This window comes from Harpia harpyja, chromosome 6, assembly GCF_026419915.1.
Source record: "Harpia harpyja isolate bHarHar1 chromosome 6, bHarHar1 primary haplotype, whole genome shotgun sequence".
NCBI classification, from domain to species: domain Eukaryota; kingdom Metazoa; phylum Chordata; class Aves; order Accipitriformes; family Accipitridae; genus Harpia; species Harpia harpyja.
In genome coordinates this window covers 6,197,018-6,212,461 of record NC_068945.1, presented here as the reverse complement: position 1 = coordinate 6,212,461, position 15,444 = coordinate 6,197,018, and the positions used below count along the sequence as shown (strand labels likewise).

The window sequence follows — 15,444 nt, the reverse complement described above, 5'->3', positions numbered from 1 at the left end:
ATTGAGCCATCTACACTTTTTAAGCAGCCTCTGCATTTCCAGAGGCCCAAGCACAGACAGAATGACATGAATGACCATGCATTTCCCATGGATGCTGAGTCTCCTACAGTCAGCCGAATTCACACACATTACAAGGTGCAGGACAGGACCACAGTGACTTATTTTCATTACTTCATTTGGGAGGAACTACTTCTACTCTATTCCATTTTGGTTCATTATACCACATCCCTCATCGTGGTCTCTGAGCATTTTCCAATGAGACATAAACAAATCACTAACGAGTATGTCATGTGGCTGCCTCTCCCATTTCATTTCCCAAAGGCCATGTTTTCTCTGTTTATCCTGTAGTTCAGTGTAGCTTACTATACACATTACATGGAAGGCTTCATGAAACTTATCTATTTGTACGTAACAATTTATCCCACAACGAGTCTATAGAAGTCTCATCAGCCATCTGGTATTTTTATTTCTCCAGGCTGAGAAAGCAATCATGGCTAATCCTCCTGCGAACTATGGAAGTCAGGTTTTATTTCTCACTTTTCTGTACCAATAACTCTTTACAGTCTGAAGTAGGCCAAAGACCCTAAAAATCTGTGTACTCCTCAACTCTTATAGGACCCTAATGCTAGGCGGCTGCCAGAGCAAATGCGGTTCCAGTCCAGAAGAACAAAATTCTCAGGGTATCTGGTGAAAGATCAGATATGCTGTAGGAGATTCATTTTTTGCTGAACCCTACAACTGATACATGTGCGTGTACTGAATTTCCACAGACCCAGTGGGAAATCTGTGTTATGTTTTAGCATATGAAAATTGAAGTGGACATGCTTTTCAGGATGCAGTTGTCCACAACAGAAGATGAAGTTTCACAAGTAACTCTTCAGCTAAGGTGCCGCCTTAGGCAATCCTTGCTCCCTGGCACCATCCCCAGACTTGTGCCAGCCCAAGTCCTTGTGAGACCAGCATGACAACTTGGATGAGGGAACTGAACCACCCAGAATATAACTACTGTTTTGCTAAGTTATTTTTCAACCAGATGGGTTACACTGGCTCAGCACAGAGTAACAAACATCTAGCGAGGGCAGCTATTGAAGTCAGCATAAGGAGTTCTGCTGTTAAATGTCTAATCCGCTAATTGACGCTGAAAGTTTAATGATCAAAGTCTTTACTTCTTAATTATGTTTTGCTTGCTTGAAAGATAATGAATGCAAATCCTGAGAATCACTTCAAGGCTAAAAAGAAATCAGTCGTCTTCTTTCCAAAATACATTAAGATAAACCCTAATTCGAGTAACCTACAGATACATTTTAATAGAGAAAATTGAACCTTTACCAAGAAATGTACATAAATAAAGGTACGAGTGAACTAAAAAAACCTGAGAGTCCTACTGCAGAACACTACCACAATAGCACTGACATAAATTGGTGATAGGGGCCAGCCTATATTTAGCATTTCTGGGGGTTTTTTTCCTCTCTTGTTTAAACATCAACATCCACATAATCACTCACCTAGTCTGGTAGGACCTTGCTCCCTTTGTTGAATTGAGCGCACCATCTCTACAAGCTTTTCAGTCTCTTGAGGCATGTTCCATGAAATTTCTAGATTATTTTCCCTGGCATACTGGAGAACTGACACATGAATTGAACTATTGCCTGAAGCAGAAAGCAGAAAATAAACATTGTAAGCAGCGCATACAAATGTCTTAAAATAAATCTAAAGGATACATTATGGTTGTGTTTTACATTAAGCACAACTAGACAGCGATTTTCCATCAGAGTGTGAAAGCTGTGTTTTCAATCAAAAGATCAAAACTGAACTATTCCCAGGTGAAAAAATATGCAAGTACTGCTGGAAACAGTTGCTCTTCTGTCAGGAATCAGCATGCAGTATTTTACCTCAGATCATTTTGACCATGATTGGAGAATTGCACTTTATTGATCTCCAAATATTATTCCTTTTCCATTTTAAAATTCTCTAAAGATCCCTTTTTTTTTATGTGCACATTGTTTTGCAAGAGCAGTAGTTTGATGCCCCATTTGTCTGATAGGCCAAGCTCCCCGGATAAATACATTTCATGCAAATTTCCCTCTGTCATACAACACTTGAGTGGCATGCAGCAGGCTGCAGCATGGGACACAGCGCACCCAGGGAGCATGACCTGCAAAGGGGAATGAAGAGAAATTCCAAGTTCTGCTATTCTCTGACATCCTGGTTCTGCTTATACATTATGAAAGAAGTATGAATAAAACTATTAACAGAGGGTTGATATAGATAGTTGATATCAGACTTGCAGAATTGAACTGGGCAATACATTGTTTATAATGATCGGTTATACCTCTCTTCATGGTCTTAGAAGGACTTCTACTGTATACTGAAGATACTTATGTATATAGCATATTATTCTTTATCAATGCTTTGTAAAAATTTTATGAATGTAGTTAACAATAATTGTGATTTCATGTACCCAAATGTTACAGCCCTATATTGATCTGAAAATTGTCTACTCACTATACTTTACAGTTTTTCCACGGTCGTCTTAAAGATTTAAAATCAAGGCTGTAGTAAGGAGTCATTTCATAGCTACATTATTATTGTCCTCTTGTTAATGATGTAACATCTGCTATTACAGGCTTCAAAGATAAGGAAAACAGCTAGGCTAAAATAAACTGTCTGTTGGTTTATTGTTTAGTTTGTGTTTATTTCACTTGGTTTGCTTCTCTATATCATGCATATACACAATTTTCAGAAACCAAGTGTCTTCCATGTGCGAGCTCTAAAAAAAAAAAAAAATCTAAGTTATTCTAGACCTACAGAAATGCTATAATTTTCCTCTATGAGCTCTCTAATTAGTACAAATGCTGGTAATCACCTCTTCTGGAAGCACAGGTATAATACAAACATGTCAACACCCAGTGGGAAACACCAGCAGCAACAGCAGTTGCTCCATGGAAATGGTTTAATGCTGAATTGAAAAAGTACAATTCTGATCAAAAAAATCCAGGTTTGTTAAAACAAATGTTACTGGGAAAACACAGGATCCTGTGCAGCCCTTGCCATGTGGATGGCCTCGGTGCAAGGGCATATGATGTCCTAACTTACTACATGTGCTACATGGTCCCTTCGTGTATGTGCAGGATATATGGCATTCTGCCAGGCTGGCTGCACTGATAATATCTGTGCTGAATGACCTAACTACAGGTGTACTTCCCATCAGTACCTACTCTGCAAGCTCAGCAAGTCTAGCACTCCCAAAAAGCATCTGTCACCCAACACGGGCCAGGAAATAAATCTTAAAAAGTCAGTTCCAGCACCCTAGGTTAGCCAAAAAGGGCTGGTCAGAACCAGAAATGCCTCTTCCAAAGACCAAAACCTTGTAGTTGAACAAAACCTGAACAAAAACCCCTCTGAATCATCCATTTTTACTTGAACCAGAATTGAACTTGAACTATTATTTTCAAGTCTGTTGAACCTAATCCAGAACTGAACCAAAACCAAACTTGTATTTTTGCTTTTCCACCACAGAGTAACAGTTCAGCTAAATCTCCATCCTGTGACAGGGACCTCTTCGCCTGTTTGGCACACACATTTCTTATGTCCGGTATAGTATAAAGGGAAGAGCTCAGCAGAGCTGCTCTCTGAGCTATTCCTTATCACATTGTTCCCTGAATTGGATGTCAAACCTTTATTCACCTGAACCAGAACAGCTTGGTTTGGGAGGAAACTGAACTGCATCTGAACCAAAAGCTTTACTAGCCCGATTTCTCCATATAAACTTAATTTTTTTTGAGAGATTGGAATAAGTCATTTGAAAACAAAATTTAAAAAAATCTATACTGAGCAGCTGTTTTGTCCTGTATAAGCAAAAGAACACAAAACGTCTTTACGTGTTTGAGTTAAAAGACAGATACATACTGATCTCAGCACTTTCGATAAATGCCCGTACAAAGTTTTTCATTTCCTCAAACTCTGATGATCCAATATTGGAACTTCCATCCAGAAGAAACATGACATCCATTGGTTTGTTGCACAACCCTGAGGAGTGGGGGGGGGGGGGGGAAGGTTTTTTTTATACATGATAACCAGAAGTAGCATCTGCTAATCTATTGGTAGGAACCGAAAGGGGAAACAAAGCAAGATAATAGCCAGTTGAAAGTGGCATGCCCTTTCAGTGAAAACCTTGAGATTTATATTCAGTGGGATACATGGGTATTTCAAGTCCTGCTTTTCTACTAATGCTATTTTACTCTCAGGGGACTAAAACAAAAAGAACAGCAAACCAAAAAAAACCCAAACCAAACCAACAACAAAACCCCAACAACAAACACAAAATACTGCCTTCCCCACCACCCCCACCCCCCCCCCAAAAAAAACCCCAAAAAACCTAAAAAAACACCCATGAAGTCTCTTCAGGAAAGAGGAAGCAAAATTTTAACCTGCTTGAGGCAGGCAGATGAGAATATTTTTTTTTTCTTGTCACCCTCCAACCTATCTGAAAGCTACTGTACTTTACTAACAAATGGAGCCAAGGACTTCTGAGCCTACAGAAGGCTGGCTGCAGGTCTGTGCTCAGTACTGCTGAACCAGGGCAGCATCCTCAGCCTCCAGTGAAGATAAATGGTCCTCCCTTGGCATTTGGACAACAAGATACCAAATGAGATGTGGGAACCCTTCAAATTTCAGTGATGTGAGGGGGAAATGGAAGAGACAGGATAGAGAAAAGAGGAAATTACACAGAAAATACATCCAACTTTACCTGGAATTTCTGTCCAAAGTTTATGAGAGCAGCACGACTGCAGCACTAATTCAGGTGCTTCTTCAATAAGTGTGCTATAACTATGCAAGATAATTGGGTTATTAGGCTGACTGATCCTTCTGAGCTCTTGGATGTTTGCATGGGGGGTTATGCCTATGGGAATAACGTTTATGCTCCTGGGAGGTCGTGTGATAACATCAGTGGAAGGACTGGATGACACCATATATACCAAGTGAGGAACATCTTGCCTGCCCCCATTCACTGGTGTAAATGTGTGTTTGGAAATGTAATCGAGGGCATTCCCAGTGTTGGTAGCCTTCCCTCCTTGGTAGGGTATGTTCCTCACCTTCTCAATAATGCTTTCCTTTGACTGTATTTCCCTGAAGGAATACTCCAGAGTGACAGTCTCTGAATACTGCAAGACTGTAACATGAATATCTTCCTGTCCCACATTCATTCCTGTGATCACCCTCTCAAGGAACTTCTTGACGGCATTGAAATTTTCCTCCCCTACATTGTCAGATCCTTCCACAATAAAAGCAATGTCCAGCCTTTTGCGAGTAGGCTTTTCCAAGAAGGGTGGTGGTGCTGTGAGTCCCCAAGGGGGAAATAAGACACTGGATATTGTTGGAGTGGACGTAGCTTGTAACAGAGGACTTTCTTCAGGTCCAAGATCACATAGACGATCAATGAGGAGATCCCTATTATCCATTAGTTCTAACACATTGTTCATTAGGAAGGCTCTATTATCTGGTGACTGCTTTTCAATGAACCTGATTTGCTCCACATTAACATACGGCCCAATCCCCACAGGTATTACTGTGATTTTTTTATTCTTCAAAGCTGTGAGGATGCCACGGAGTTTTCCTGGAGACTTGCTTGCCATAAATAGCACTGCAATTCTGGCAGCATTGGTCCTTTCTGCTTTTCCAAACACGTGAAACACGGTGTATTTAAGGACTTCAGCGGTGGATGCTACTTCATCACCCGTGTATTTTATGCTTTGGACAATTTTTCTCATCTGGGACTGTGTTTTGATATCTTTAAGGCCAAGATAGATTGTGGGGCCAGCTCTATACACTAGAATTGACACTCGGATTTTCTTTTGGGAGATGTGGAGTTTCTTCATCATGCCCGTTATGAAAGTCTTCAGCTGTTCAAAGTCCTCCTCTGACAGTTTGTTGGAGCCATCCATTAGGAAGGCCAAGTCCATCATCTTGCTGCATGAGTATTCACTGGGTGGTAGTTCAATGTCTTCCTCTGGAGCAGGTGTTGTTGGTGTTAGGGTGTCCTCCACTGGTTCACAGGCTACACAGGTTAAGTTCTTCCCTTCACACAGACTACAAAAATCAGCAAATTTAACTGTAAAAAATCAATGCTTATAACAACACATCACCCACACATAATAAAAGACTGTCCATACAGAAACAGTTAAATATCTCAAAAACAAATGATGATGTGAATGATTTTTTTCCCCACCCCACTTCCCTACAACTCCCCACGAGGTGTTGTACAACTAAATCCTATATGTTCATACATGTTTGTTTAGATCCAGGAAACATATGACAAACTATGATGCATTTGTCAGAGGAAACTCTCTTTATAACAGCCTTTGGCAGAATGTGTAAAATCTGTGTCTGGAAACTGCCTAGAAACCCACTGAGCTTCAGCAATACGGCTACCTACAAGCCACTGGTGGACTGAACTGGGAGATCTGGTTTGCTTCACAAGGAAGCAAAACATGAGGCAAACTGGAGGCAGCTAACACAAAGTAAAATCCTAGAGGAGGAAAAATGCTTTTAGCTCCGATATGACTTAGCAGACTCTGCGAGGAGGCTAGGTTTACCTAGATTTTAACCTTAGTGAAAATAACAAACAACCATTTTTCTACCTCTAAAGTGCACTATGCTCCTTTTCTTTGTCCTGACTTAATTTTGTTTCGAATACAGATTTGGCACATGTTCATCCTCCAGGGTGGGTTTTGGGGTTTTTTTTTGTGTGTGTGTGTGTCTCTCTCTTATCTTCCTCTTATTTACCATGTTCTCTTTTTCAGTCCTTTTTCTCATATTAAATGATGTATTTCATCTATAGCTGTTATCTCTTTTTAGTCCTATGTCTTCCCCCACCATTTCTACTCACCTCCATTAGTACATTTTTCTCTTCCCCTTTCCATCTCAGCTCCAATTTTTCTTTTTCCCCCATCTCTGCCTTTTCCACTATTCATCCTTCTGTACCGCCATGAGATTTTTCACCTCTGTCACCCCCCACCTTTTAGAAGCTTGTTTATAATTCATCTCTTTCTATCTTTAGCAAGTTTAACACTTCTGCCCTTCTAATTCCTGGTTGTATAATTCTCTTTACTTCACTTAACAGAGCAAAGAACATGACTGTACTCATGCATGGGGTGGTACAGACTCAGTCAATATATTTTCCTTGTCTTACCAGACAGTCCATGAAACAGAATAGGAAAAGTTTATGAAAGAGCAAGGACCAAGAAATGCTTGTTTTCACTGCCAGAGGAAAACCAGAATGTACAAACTAAATGAGTCAATACTGGAAGAAGATGCCATTTTCCAGGAAAAGACTTTACACGTGGCACTTTAGTTCAAGTTTTCTTAGTTGAAGCACTGTGTTCTTTTCAAGCTGCTTTTAGTGTCTTCCTAATTGAAGAATGCACAGCTACTTTTGGCATTAACATATAGCAACAGAAGATTTATTATTTTAATCCTAATATGAACAAGCCTCTTCTAGTTTCCAATTTCCTTTGGATATTTGCTATAAAATTCATTTTTGTGCAATATTTTCTATTGTTTGTACAGATGGTGTAGGCATCTAAATTAGGTGACAGCTATGCAAAAGGATGTTTCCCTAGTGAGGTAAGTTTTCCTAATGTTCTGAAATCTTTTGTGAGCAGCAGCCAGTGTATCAACATTTAAGATAAATTATTATTAAGGATTACAAAAATTAGGGAACAGAGACTCATTTATGAAGACTCTTTTTTGACCTTTTGATGGAATTCAAGGCTCTGTGTGTACACTGTTAAAAATATATGTATATATATATTTAATTGATTAGCATAACAGTCTTATGCCCTGGGTTTATAGCACAGACGTACGCTAGCCCTGGCAAGAGGCCAGGAATTCAAAGTTCATACCCATTCAGAGCTTCTGTGAGGTTCAGAGCATTTGGAGCTAAGGTGCTAGTCTGGGCTATTAGCTGCTGCAGTTTTACAACTCTTTCTATTAAATATGGTCAAATTACAAGATGGAAAACTCTCTTGTATTCACAGCATTACAAATGACTAGTGAAAGTATCCATCAAGGGTCTAGACATCCAGAGAAAGCCAAACTTTCAGATACTACAGGCCATGGCGTAATATGCCACTGGGCAGTACACAGAATGAAAAACAGTCTCTGCCACATTGCAGCTAAATGCCCTTATCCTGCACGGTGCACAGCATTGTGCACCCTGCCATTAATTTCATCATATTCGGAAATGCATGCATGCAAGATCAGGCCATGGGATATCATCTTAAAATCTTGGGGAAATGGGTTTTCCAATAATAGTACACAATTCCAACTGCTAATAATCTCAGCAAGTTCTCGACTGAGTGCATATTCAGATCTTGCACTATACGTAGGAATTTTTTAGTACTGGCAGAAGGAAAGAGTCTGATGGCTTTACTGATGTTGAATCACACCTTACACAAAAAGAAGTGGATATCTGAAGCCAGTTGGGGCACCTACACATGGGAAAAGGCCTTTTTTGAAAGGAATTTATGAATTTCACTTGCTTAAATTCAGCCGACATCCTATAATCCCTACTGTCACTGAAAAACTTCAGCTTCAGATTGTATGTGAAGAGATATTGACATAAAAGGTGGTTTCCAAGCTTCATCTTCATTGGTATATTTCAAGTTATGTCCAAAAACTTATTCATGCAGATGTGCTTTATCTCTCTCCCTCCATCTTACTCAACAGGCATGCTATATCACTGCATAAACCCATCATACCAAGATTGACAGCGCTGTGGATCATCTCTGTGCAAAACTATTCTCCTTCCATGTGGGATCTTGACGTCTCCAACTGCACACACAGGACAGTCTTCTGGACTGACACAATCCAGGGACAGCTCATCAAGTATTTTCCCTGTTTCAGAATAGCACAGTAGTATAAAGATGCCAATTTTCATGAATTGCAAATCTAATCATTGCATTTACCCTGCTACAAAAAACATAACAAGGCTTCTGAGTTGGGCTCAAACATTCTGAATACTGTGCTTGTGTTATGGCCACTGCCAGCTTGACACAGAGAAGTATTTCCTTCCTTCATAACCACTTTTATTTAGGTGTTGGAAGTACTTAACCCAGTGTATAACCTGCAACAGCTAGTGCCATACAGAAGGTGAATGTATCTTTAGAACAAAGCATTTAAGATGACAGGAGAAAATGGCATTTTCCTTTTTACATGTATATTATTTATTTCTCCCAGTATCCCCTACCTCACTCTGATCAGAGATACCAGGGCCTAGAATAGCTATTCTTGGTCATAAAATAGCTTTTTATAGATATTTTTATAGCTTCAAATAGCCTTCCTTTTTTGCCTTCATGTCTTCCCACTCTGCCTTTAGGAGCTATTTGTTCATCTGAGTTTTCGCTCTCCTTTTGGATCTTGCTCGTCTTTCACTCTTTCCCTTTCTGTCTGTCTTTCCACTCCTCATCCCCTATTTCCCATATTTTTTCCTTTCCCCTTTCTACAAGATGGTTGTTGGGAACAGTTAAGCTAAAAGCTCATGCTCACAGGAGGATGCCTGCTGGGCACTCTCAGGAGCATCAAAGCCTTGGAGGTAGTAAGCAGGTCAAGGCAATGGATTTCCCCCACTGCAGTGGTTGCTCTGAAGCAGAGCATTTTATGAGTTTCCAGCTCAAATTCATACTCTACTTTAACCACATAGTCAACCGTCTCTGTTGCTATACAGCCCCTAATCCTCCTGTCTTCCTTCCTTATTGCTCTGTTCCCATCCTCCCTCATTCTTGATGGCAGTGTTATCATTCTCCTCTTCTACGCACCACTTCATGCCCTCCACACACTGTGGTCATTTCACAAACTCAAACCAGGATGCCTAACCACCTTCCTCCTTATGCACTAAGAAATTGTGGTGAAAACACATCAGTAAGCCTTTTAAGGAATTAACTGCTACATCTAAGTCTTTTGCAATCTCCAGCTGTACAAATCTGTGAATATTTCTCGACTATATGACCTCTTTTCATGCAATAGGAACACTTAGGGGGTGTTAAAAAAAAAAAAAAATACTACCAGGGGCATAGCAGAAAAAGTTAAGTAACTGCTTAAAGCAAAAGATGGATTTACCTGCAGGACAGTGTACATGGCATCCTTCCACACACTGCAGACGGCACTCCAAAGGCTGCGGGTGCTGGCATGTTATAGGACAAGCAGGTCCACAGCTGTTATATCGCCATTCACATTGATAATCTAATTCTTGTTTATTCAGGTCCTCACAGCTTTGTGCTATGCAGTGAAAGAATCAGAGGTGAAAAAAAATCAAACCAGAGTATATTCACCATGCCTCTCAGAACTATGACACCAAACTTGGTATAAAGGGGACCACATATTCATAGAAAAAGAAAGATTTTCATCTTTAAATAAAAAATATATTTTTTTTTTTTACTACATTATTCTTTTATAACATCTAGGGCAGGCCACTTCTTCACTCTTAGATCTTTTTTCACATAATGAGATACTTGCTCTAGACTGGAGATATTTGGTTTTGATAAAAATAATTGCAATAACCAAACTCTAAGCTTTTAATTAAAAATATATATATATAAAATATATATATATTTTTCACAGAAACCATTTCTTTCTCTAGATTTGTTTGTACCACAGACCATTATAGCCCCTAATTGAGGGAATGTTTTTTCCAGGTATGGCTCTGAACATAAATAGGAAAGGGAGTAGAAATGTCACTGTGAGCTGCTAGCCCAGTCCCATTAAAGTGAACTTCTCTGGACATCAGTGTAAGCAGAGCTGGATGAGAATAGTCTATCTAAGCCAACAGCTTATTGATTAAAAGCTTGAACCTTTTCACCCAATTCTTCCTCATCTACCCTGTACTTACGGCACAGAGTTGGTGATCTCCAGTGAACAGCAACACCTTTTTGTGCACAGACATGTGCGTAGGCTGCTATAGCATCACAGAAGCAAGCACAGTCCCCAATAGATTCGCAAGCACAAGTGTCGTACGTGCAAATATCTATGTAGGGCTCAGGATTCACCTGCAAAAGAGAGATACAGGGTACAGCACACTCAGTGATTCCCTTCACCTACTTCTTCTAGACACATTTAGCCTTCAGATGGTTTGGTTGCTCCATTTGCCAAGAGTTGAGGTGCCACAAAAATCAGTGCAGGTCTTTCTGCTGATGTTAGCAAGGACATAAATTGGGCCACATTGTTGAAGTTGCTATAGACACTGAAGTTTATTGTCCCTTAATAGTCCCCATATGGAGTAACTTTGTATGTTTTTGGGCCCTGCCCTCTTGTGCAGCACCTTGGGTAGAAAGCAGCCTGAATGACATTACATTAGCTCAGCTCCCCCTCCCCTCAAATCTTAACCCTTGTGCTTGACTTCATGTGCCAGTCTCTGGGCTTTAGAGTAAAATTTTTCTCAAGCAAAAGTTATTCTATAGCTTGCTACTAGGTGGTATCCTGCATTTTCCCATGAAGCATCAGCTACAGGACAGGGTCAGAGATGAGAATGCCAATTAGTGAGCCCCCTCCAAGTCCTATGTGCTGTCAGCACAACCATATTTTTCCCCTCAGCTGTAATCAGTGTCAGCAGAGATCATGCAGAATTGAAGAACGTCAAACACGTGACACAATACTCACAAGTTTTTTGCATTCTTCAAAGAGATCCCCAGACAAAATGCTGCATGACGTTTCTACCATCACCTGCTTCACTATGTTTCCATTACACAGCGGAGACATCAAGGTCTGTTCCCGGTTGGGCTTAATATTGTAAGAGAAAAGCACACATTGCATTAGCCTTGCCTTCAAGACCTCAGGACTCTTCAAATTGAAGAGATTCACTAACACTATACATTTTTCATGACAAAGGAAATTGTTTCTTTGAGTCAAGTTTCAACCTGTTGTATGACAGGCACAGATCCTGCCACAGCAGAACGCAGAGTAGAGCAGGTCACCCCCTATATTTTCTCCAGCTCTTACTTGTACGCTGCAGTTTTGGATGTTTAGATAACATAGACATTTGGATGACAGGAAGTCCCACTGAACCAAACATCCATCCTGAAAAATGATCATTCACAGCTCTACAGAAGGCCCACAAGACTCACAAATATTACCAGTCTTCAGCAGACAACACCTAAGGCCACTGCTGGATAAGAATGGCTCAGTAGTCTCCTCCTCTCCTGTTTAATTTATCTAAGAACAAGGAGCACTAGTATTGACATGGCATTTATCACAGAGACAGTCTGCAGGTTCTGTCGTGTGCCACTTACACTGAAACGAGAAGCTGCTCCTTCTCGGTCTTACCCTGCGGTCTCACTCTTCATCACTGCAACTTCTTCTACGCTCCAATCAAACCATACCAAAAAAGTGACATTTAGCAAGATAATACTGTGGCTATGTTAGCAAACTAACCCAAAAGATTTCATGTGATCAAAAATAAATGCTTCGGTTTAGTTTCTGATAATTTAAATCTTTTAAGGAAAGATCTAAAAGAGGCCTTTTTTCCCCTCTCTCTCTGAAAATTTAGACAAATTTTCAAGAGAAAGTTTTCAGCCTTAAAAGCATCATCTGAATAAAATGCTTCATTTTACAAACGTCAAAACAAGTTGTCTTCAAGTTGTTTCCTCTCACTTTTTGTTTTGGAAATGCTTTTGTTAGCTCAAGACAAATATATTATTCAATCTCATTTTTTCAAAACTCTGTATTTGGAAAAGAGGAAGTATACTCTCATGTGTAGCATAACTAGCACCCCATAAAATCATCTAATCTCCAGCACCAGAACATAGATAACACTTTCAGATAGCAGGTGACCTCAAAATTCAGAAGCAGTGATAGATGGCAATAAGGTCTTACATCCCCTCCTGTATCTTGCTTTTTCCGTTCAAGCCTCTCCAATCTGAAAATAACAACTGAATGCTCTTTAAAAAAGATCGAGAAGCATATAGAAAGATATTAACCTGCACATTCAGTTGCTCATGGATGGACAGACTAAGATTTGGGATATAGAAGTTTGGATAGCAAAATACAAAATTTTTATCTGAACTCCCCCGTCTGGAAATTACAGCTGGTTTTTTTAGATTAAGCTCTAAAATGAGATTTCCAGTTATACCTGGATTTCAACCATCTGGGCTGGCAAACGCTATGAACAGCCTCTACCATACAGATTGGCTATTTTAACATTCATCTGAAGCCAGGCAGTACAGAGTCCTTAGATAAGTTAATTGATCTTTTATCAGATTTGAAGAAATAATATTATTTGGCAAAAATATGGGGGAAGGAGTTTTTTTCTATTTATTTTTATCCTTTCAAACCTCTTTGCCCACTCTTGAGTGATACTGTAACCCATATTAATTAGTTTTCACAGTTCATTCACAATCACCTTTTCAACATCAGCACAGTATGGATTAACTTTCCAAGAATTCCCAAAGTCAACTGGATCTACTTCAAGATGTTCATTGCTGCTGGTCAAATCATTGTTTTGGATTCCATCAAAATTTCCACACAGACCACACACTTGATCCTTGCAGGGAAAGAAACACAAAATACATAAATCTTACATCTGTAGACTGGCTTAGGGTTTTGTTAAGAAGTCTTTTTAGCCTAGTGCTTTAATGGCACAAGTCTTAAAAACTGAATTCTCCCTGGCCTTGCCAAGTTCACTAAAATAGACGTAGTCTCTCACAGAGAACGTTTAGCTCCTATTCCCATTCTGCTTAGCTGAAAGTAGGACCATACTTTCTCCAAGGACTCCAGGAAGCAAGACAACAACTCTGATCAGTGGTGCCTGTTGGCTCTAGTTGGAGTATGTCCCTACAATCCCATTTTATTTCTGGAGATGACTGTCCTATCGCCATCACTAGTAAATCTGGCTCCTTATAGTGCTGCTCTTGAATACAAAAGAAATCACTCAAGGCATAGTTATTCCAAGGCACTTGGAATGCACTTGGCTCTTTTCTGTCATAGCTCATCTCCAATGACCCAGAATTTACCCCTTACAGTTGAACTATCAAGTAAGCAACCCTTATGGTATTACAAAAAAAAACCCTTCATTTTCAAGCAAGTGCCTAATACTCCATGGAAATCTATCAGCATATCTGCATTTAAAAAAAAAAAAAAGAAAAAGCAGCTACTCCCCAGAGACAGGGCAAGTGCATTCTTTAGTGAGAATAAGTAGTAAAGCAAAAAACACTTACTTTGAAATTGCCTTTTAAGATAACTGAGACTCCCATAGCCAGATCCCAGGTCACACTGATGCTTTTGCCCAGTAAAATGACGTAATAACGGCCAGACCTTATGACTTCTAAATCATTGTCATCTTTAGGAGGTACCTTGATATTTACCTGAAGAAGAAAAGCACATTGTGCTATCAACGGTGTCTCTAATTACTATTTCATGTAGGTCACTTTGCCAGGGGGACACGTGCTCATAGGTTAACAGCTATTTTCAAACAAGCTGTTCTCCAGAGAACAGATAGTTCCCATACACTATACAGATGCTCCGGAGTACTTGCAAAACTGTAAGCAAGGTATGGGTAAAGGGACTCATTACAGGCTTGTCTCTACACTGAAAAGTCGCTGTGGATAAATTATTGCCTTAGAAACAACACTTTGGAACAGCAAATTGGGGTACAAGTAAGGTATTTCAAATCTCATCACATTTCTATAATTCTAAATGTGGCAATGCCCCTTGTGCTCCTGGGGTATAACATACTCACCACAAATGCTGACACACAAAGCAATGACTGCTGAACAGAAGGAGGGCTGATAAAGAGGACAGGGTAAACCCAATTAACAATCAGTTTAGTATTCAGTCAATGATTCACTGAATTACATTTTATTTTTATTTCATCTTTTTAGGAAACTAACAATTCTGTGCTCCTGAGACAGGTAGCATTGGCTAGGTTTAACTGTAATATGAACTAGGAGAACCACATGCATCAGTGGCCTCTGAAGGACCAGAGCCTGATTCTGAAGTTAGGAATGACTTTCTTCCCAACCAGCTACACCAACAGGAAAAATCCCCAGAGATTCCTTTCGGTATCTCTTCATTTTTCCATCACTTTCACTTCCCCTGTGTGCCTCTTTCTCTTTCCATCTGGCTACAAATTTACTGCCTCCAGCTACTAAGAACTTAAGAGATTAATTTAAAATGCTTGCTTTCACACCATAATCCCCTTTCAATGGGAATTTTAATAGGATTATTAACCACATTTGGAGAGAAAGGTCTGGCATGGCTGTTACTTTAAGCACCATTAATGCATTAACTGAAAACTGCTTAATTGTGGAAGAAGCAGATGAAAACTTTCAATCAGTACAAACAGTGATTAAAGCAAGGGAGAAAGAGGAGCCCACAAACCATTCACCCACTCTCTAGTTTGAGGGCAAAATATTTCCTTATCCCACTATTCTTTCTTGCTTAATTCAGTAAAAG

At 39.8% G+C, this 15,444-nt stretch overlaps 1 protein-coding gene across 1 annotated transcript in view; it reads right to left on the bottom strand.

The window, feature by feature from the left end:
* VWF (von Willebrand factor) overlaps positions 1-15,444 on the bottom strand; it is a 146,041-nt gene that overhangs the window by 64,820 nt on the left and 65,777 nt on the right. Inside the window, exons 22-30 of the mRNA XM_052790174.1 lie at positions 14,208-14,354; positions 13,394-13,534; positions 11,656-11,775; positions 10,889-11,045; positions 10,120-10,278; positions 8,763-8,898; positions 4,751-6,090; positions 3,910-4,029; positions 1,506-1,649 (exon numbers count right to left, since the gene is read on the bottom strand). Of these exons, the coding sequence (XP_052646134.1) occupies positions 1,506-1,649; positions 3,910-4,029; positions 4,751-6,090; positions 8,763-8,898; positions 10,120-10,278; positions 10,889-11,045; positions 11,656-11,775; positions 13,394-13,534; positions 14,208-14,354 (2,464 nt within the window). The remainder of the gene's footprint in view (positions 1-1,505; positions 1,650-3,909; positions 4,030-4,750; positions 6,091-8,762; positions 8,899-10,119; positions 10,279-10,888; positions 11,046-11,655; positions 11,776-13,393; positions 13,535-14,207; positions 14,355-15,444) is intronic.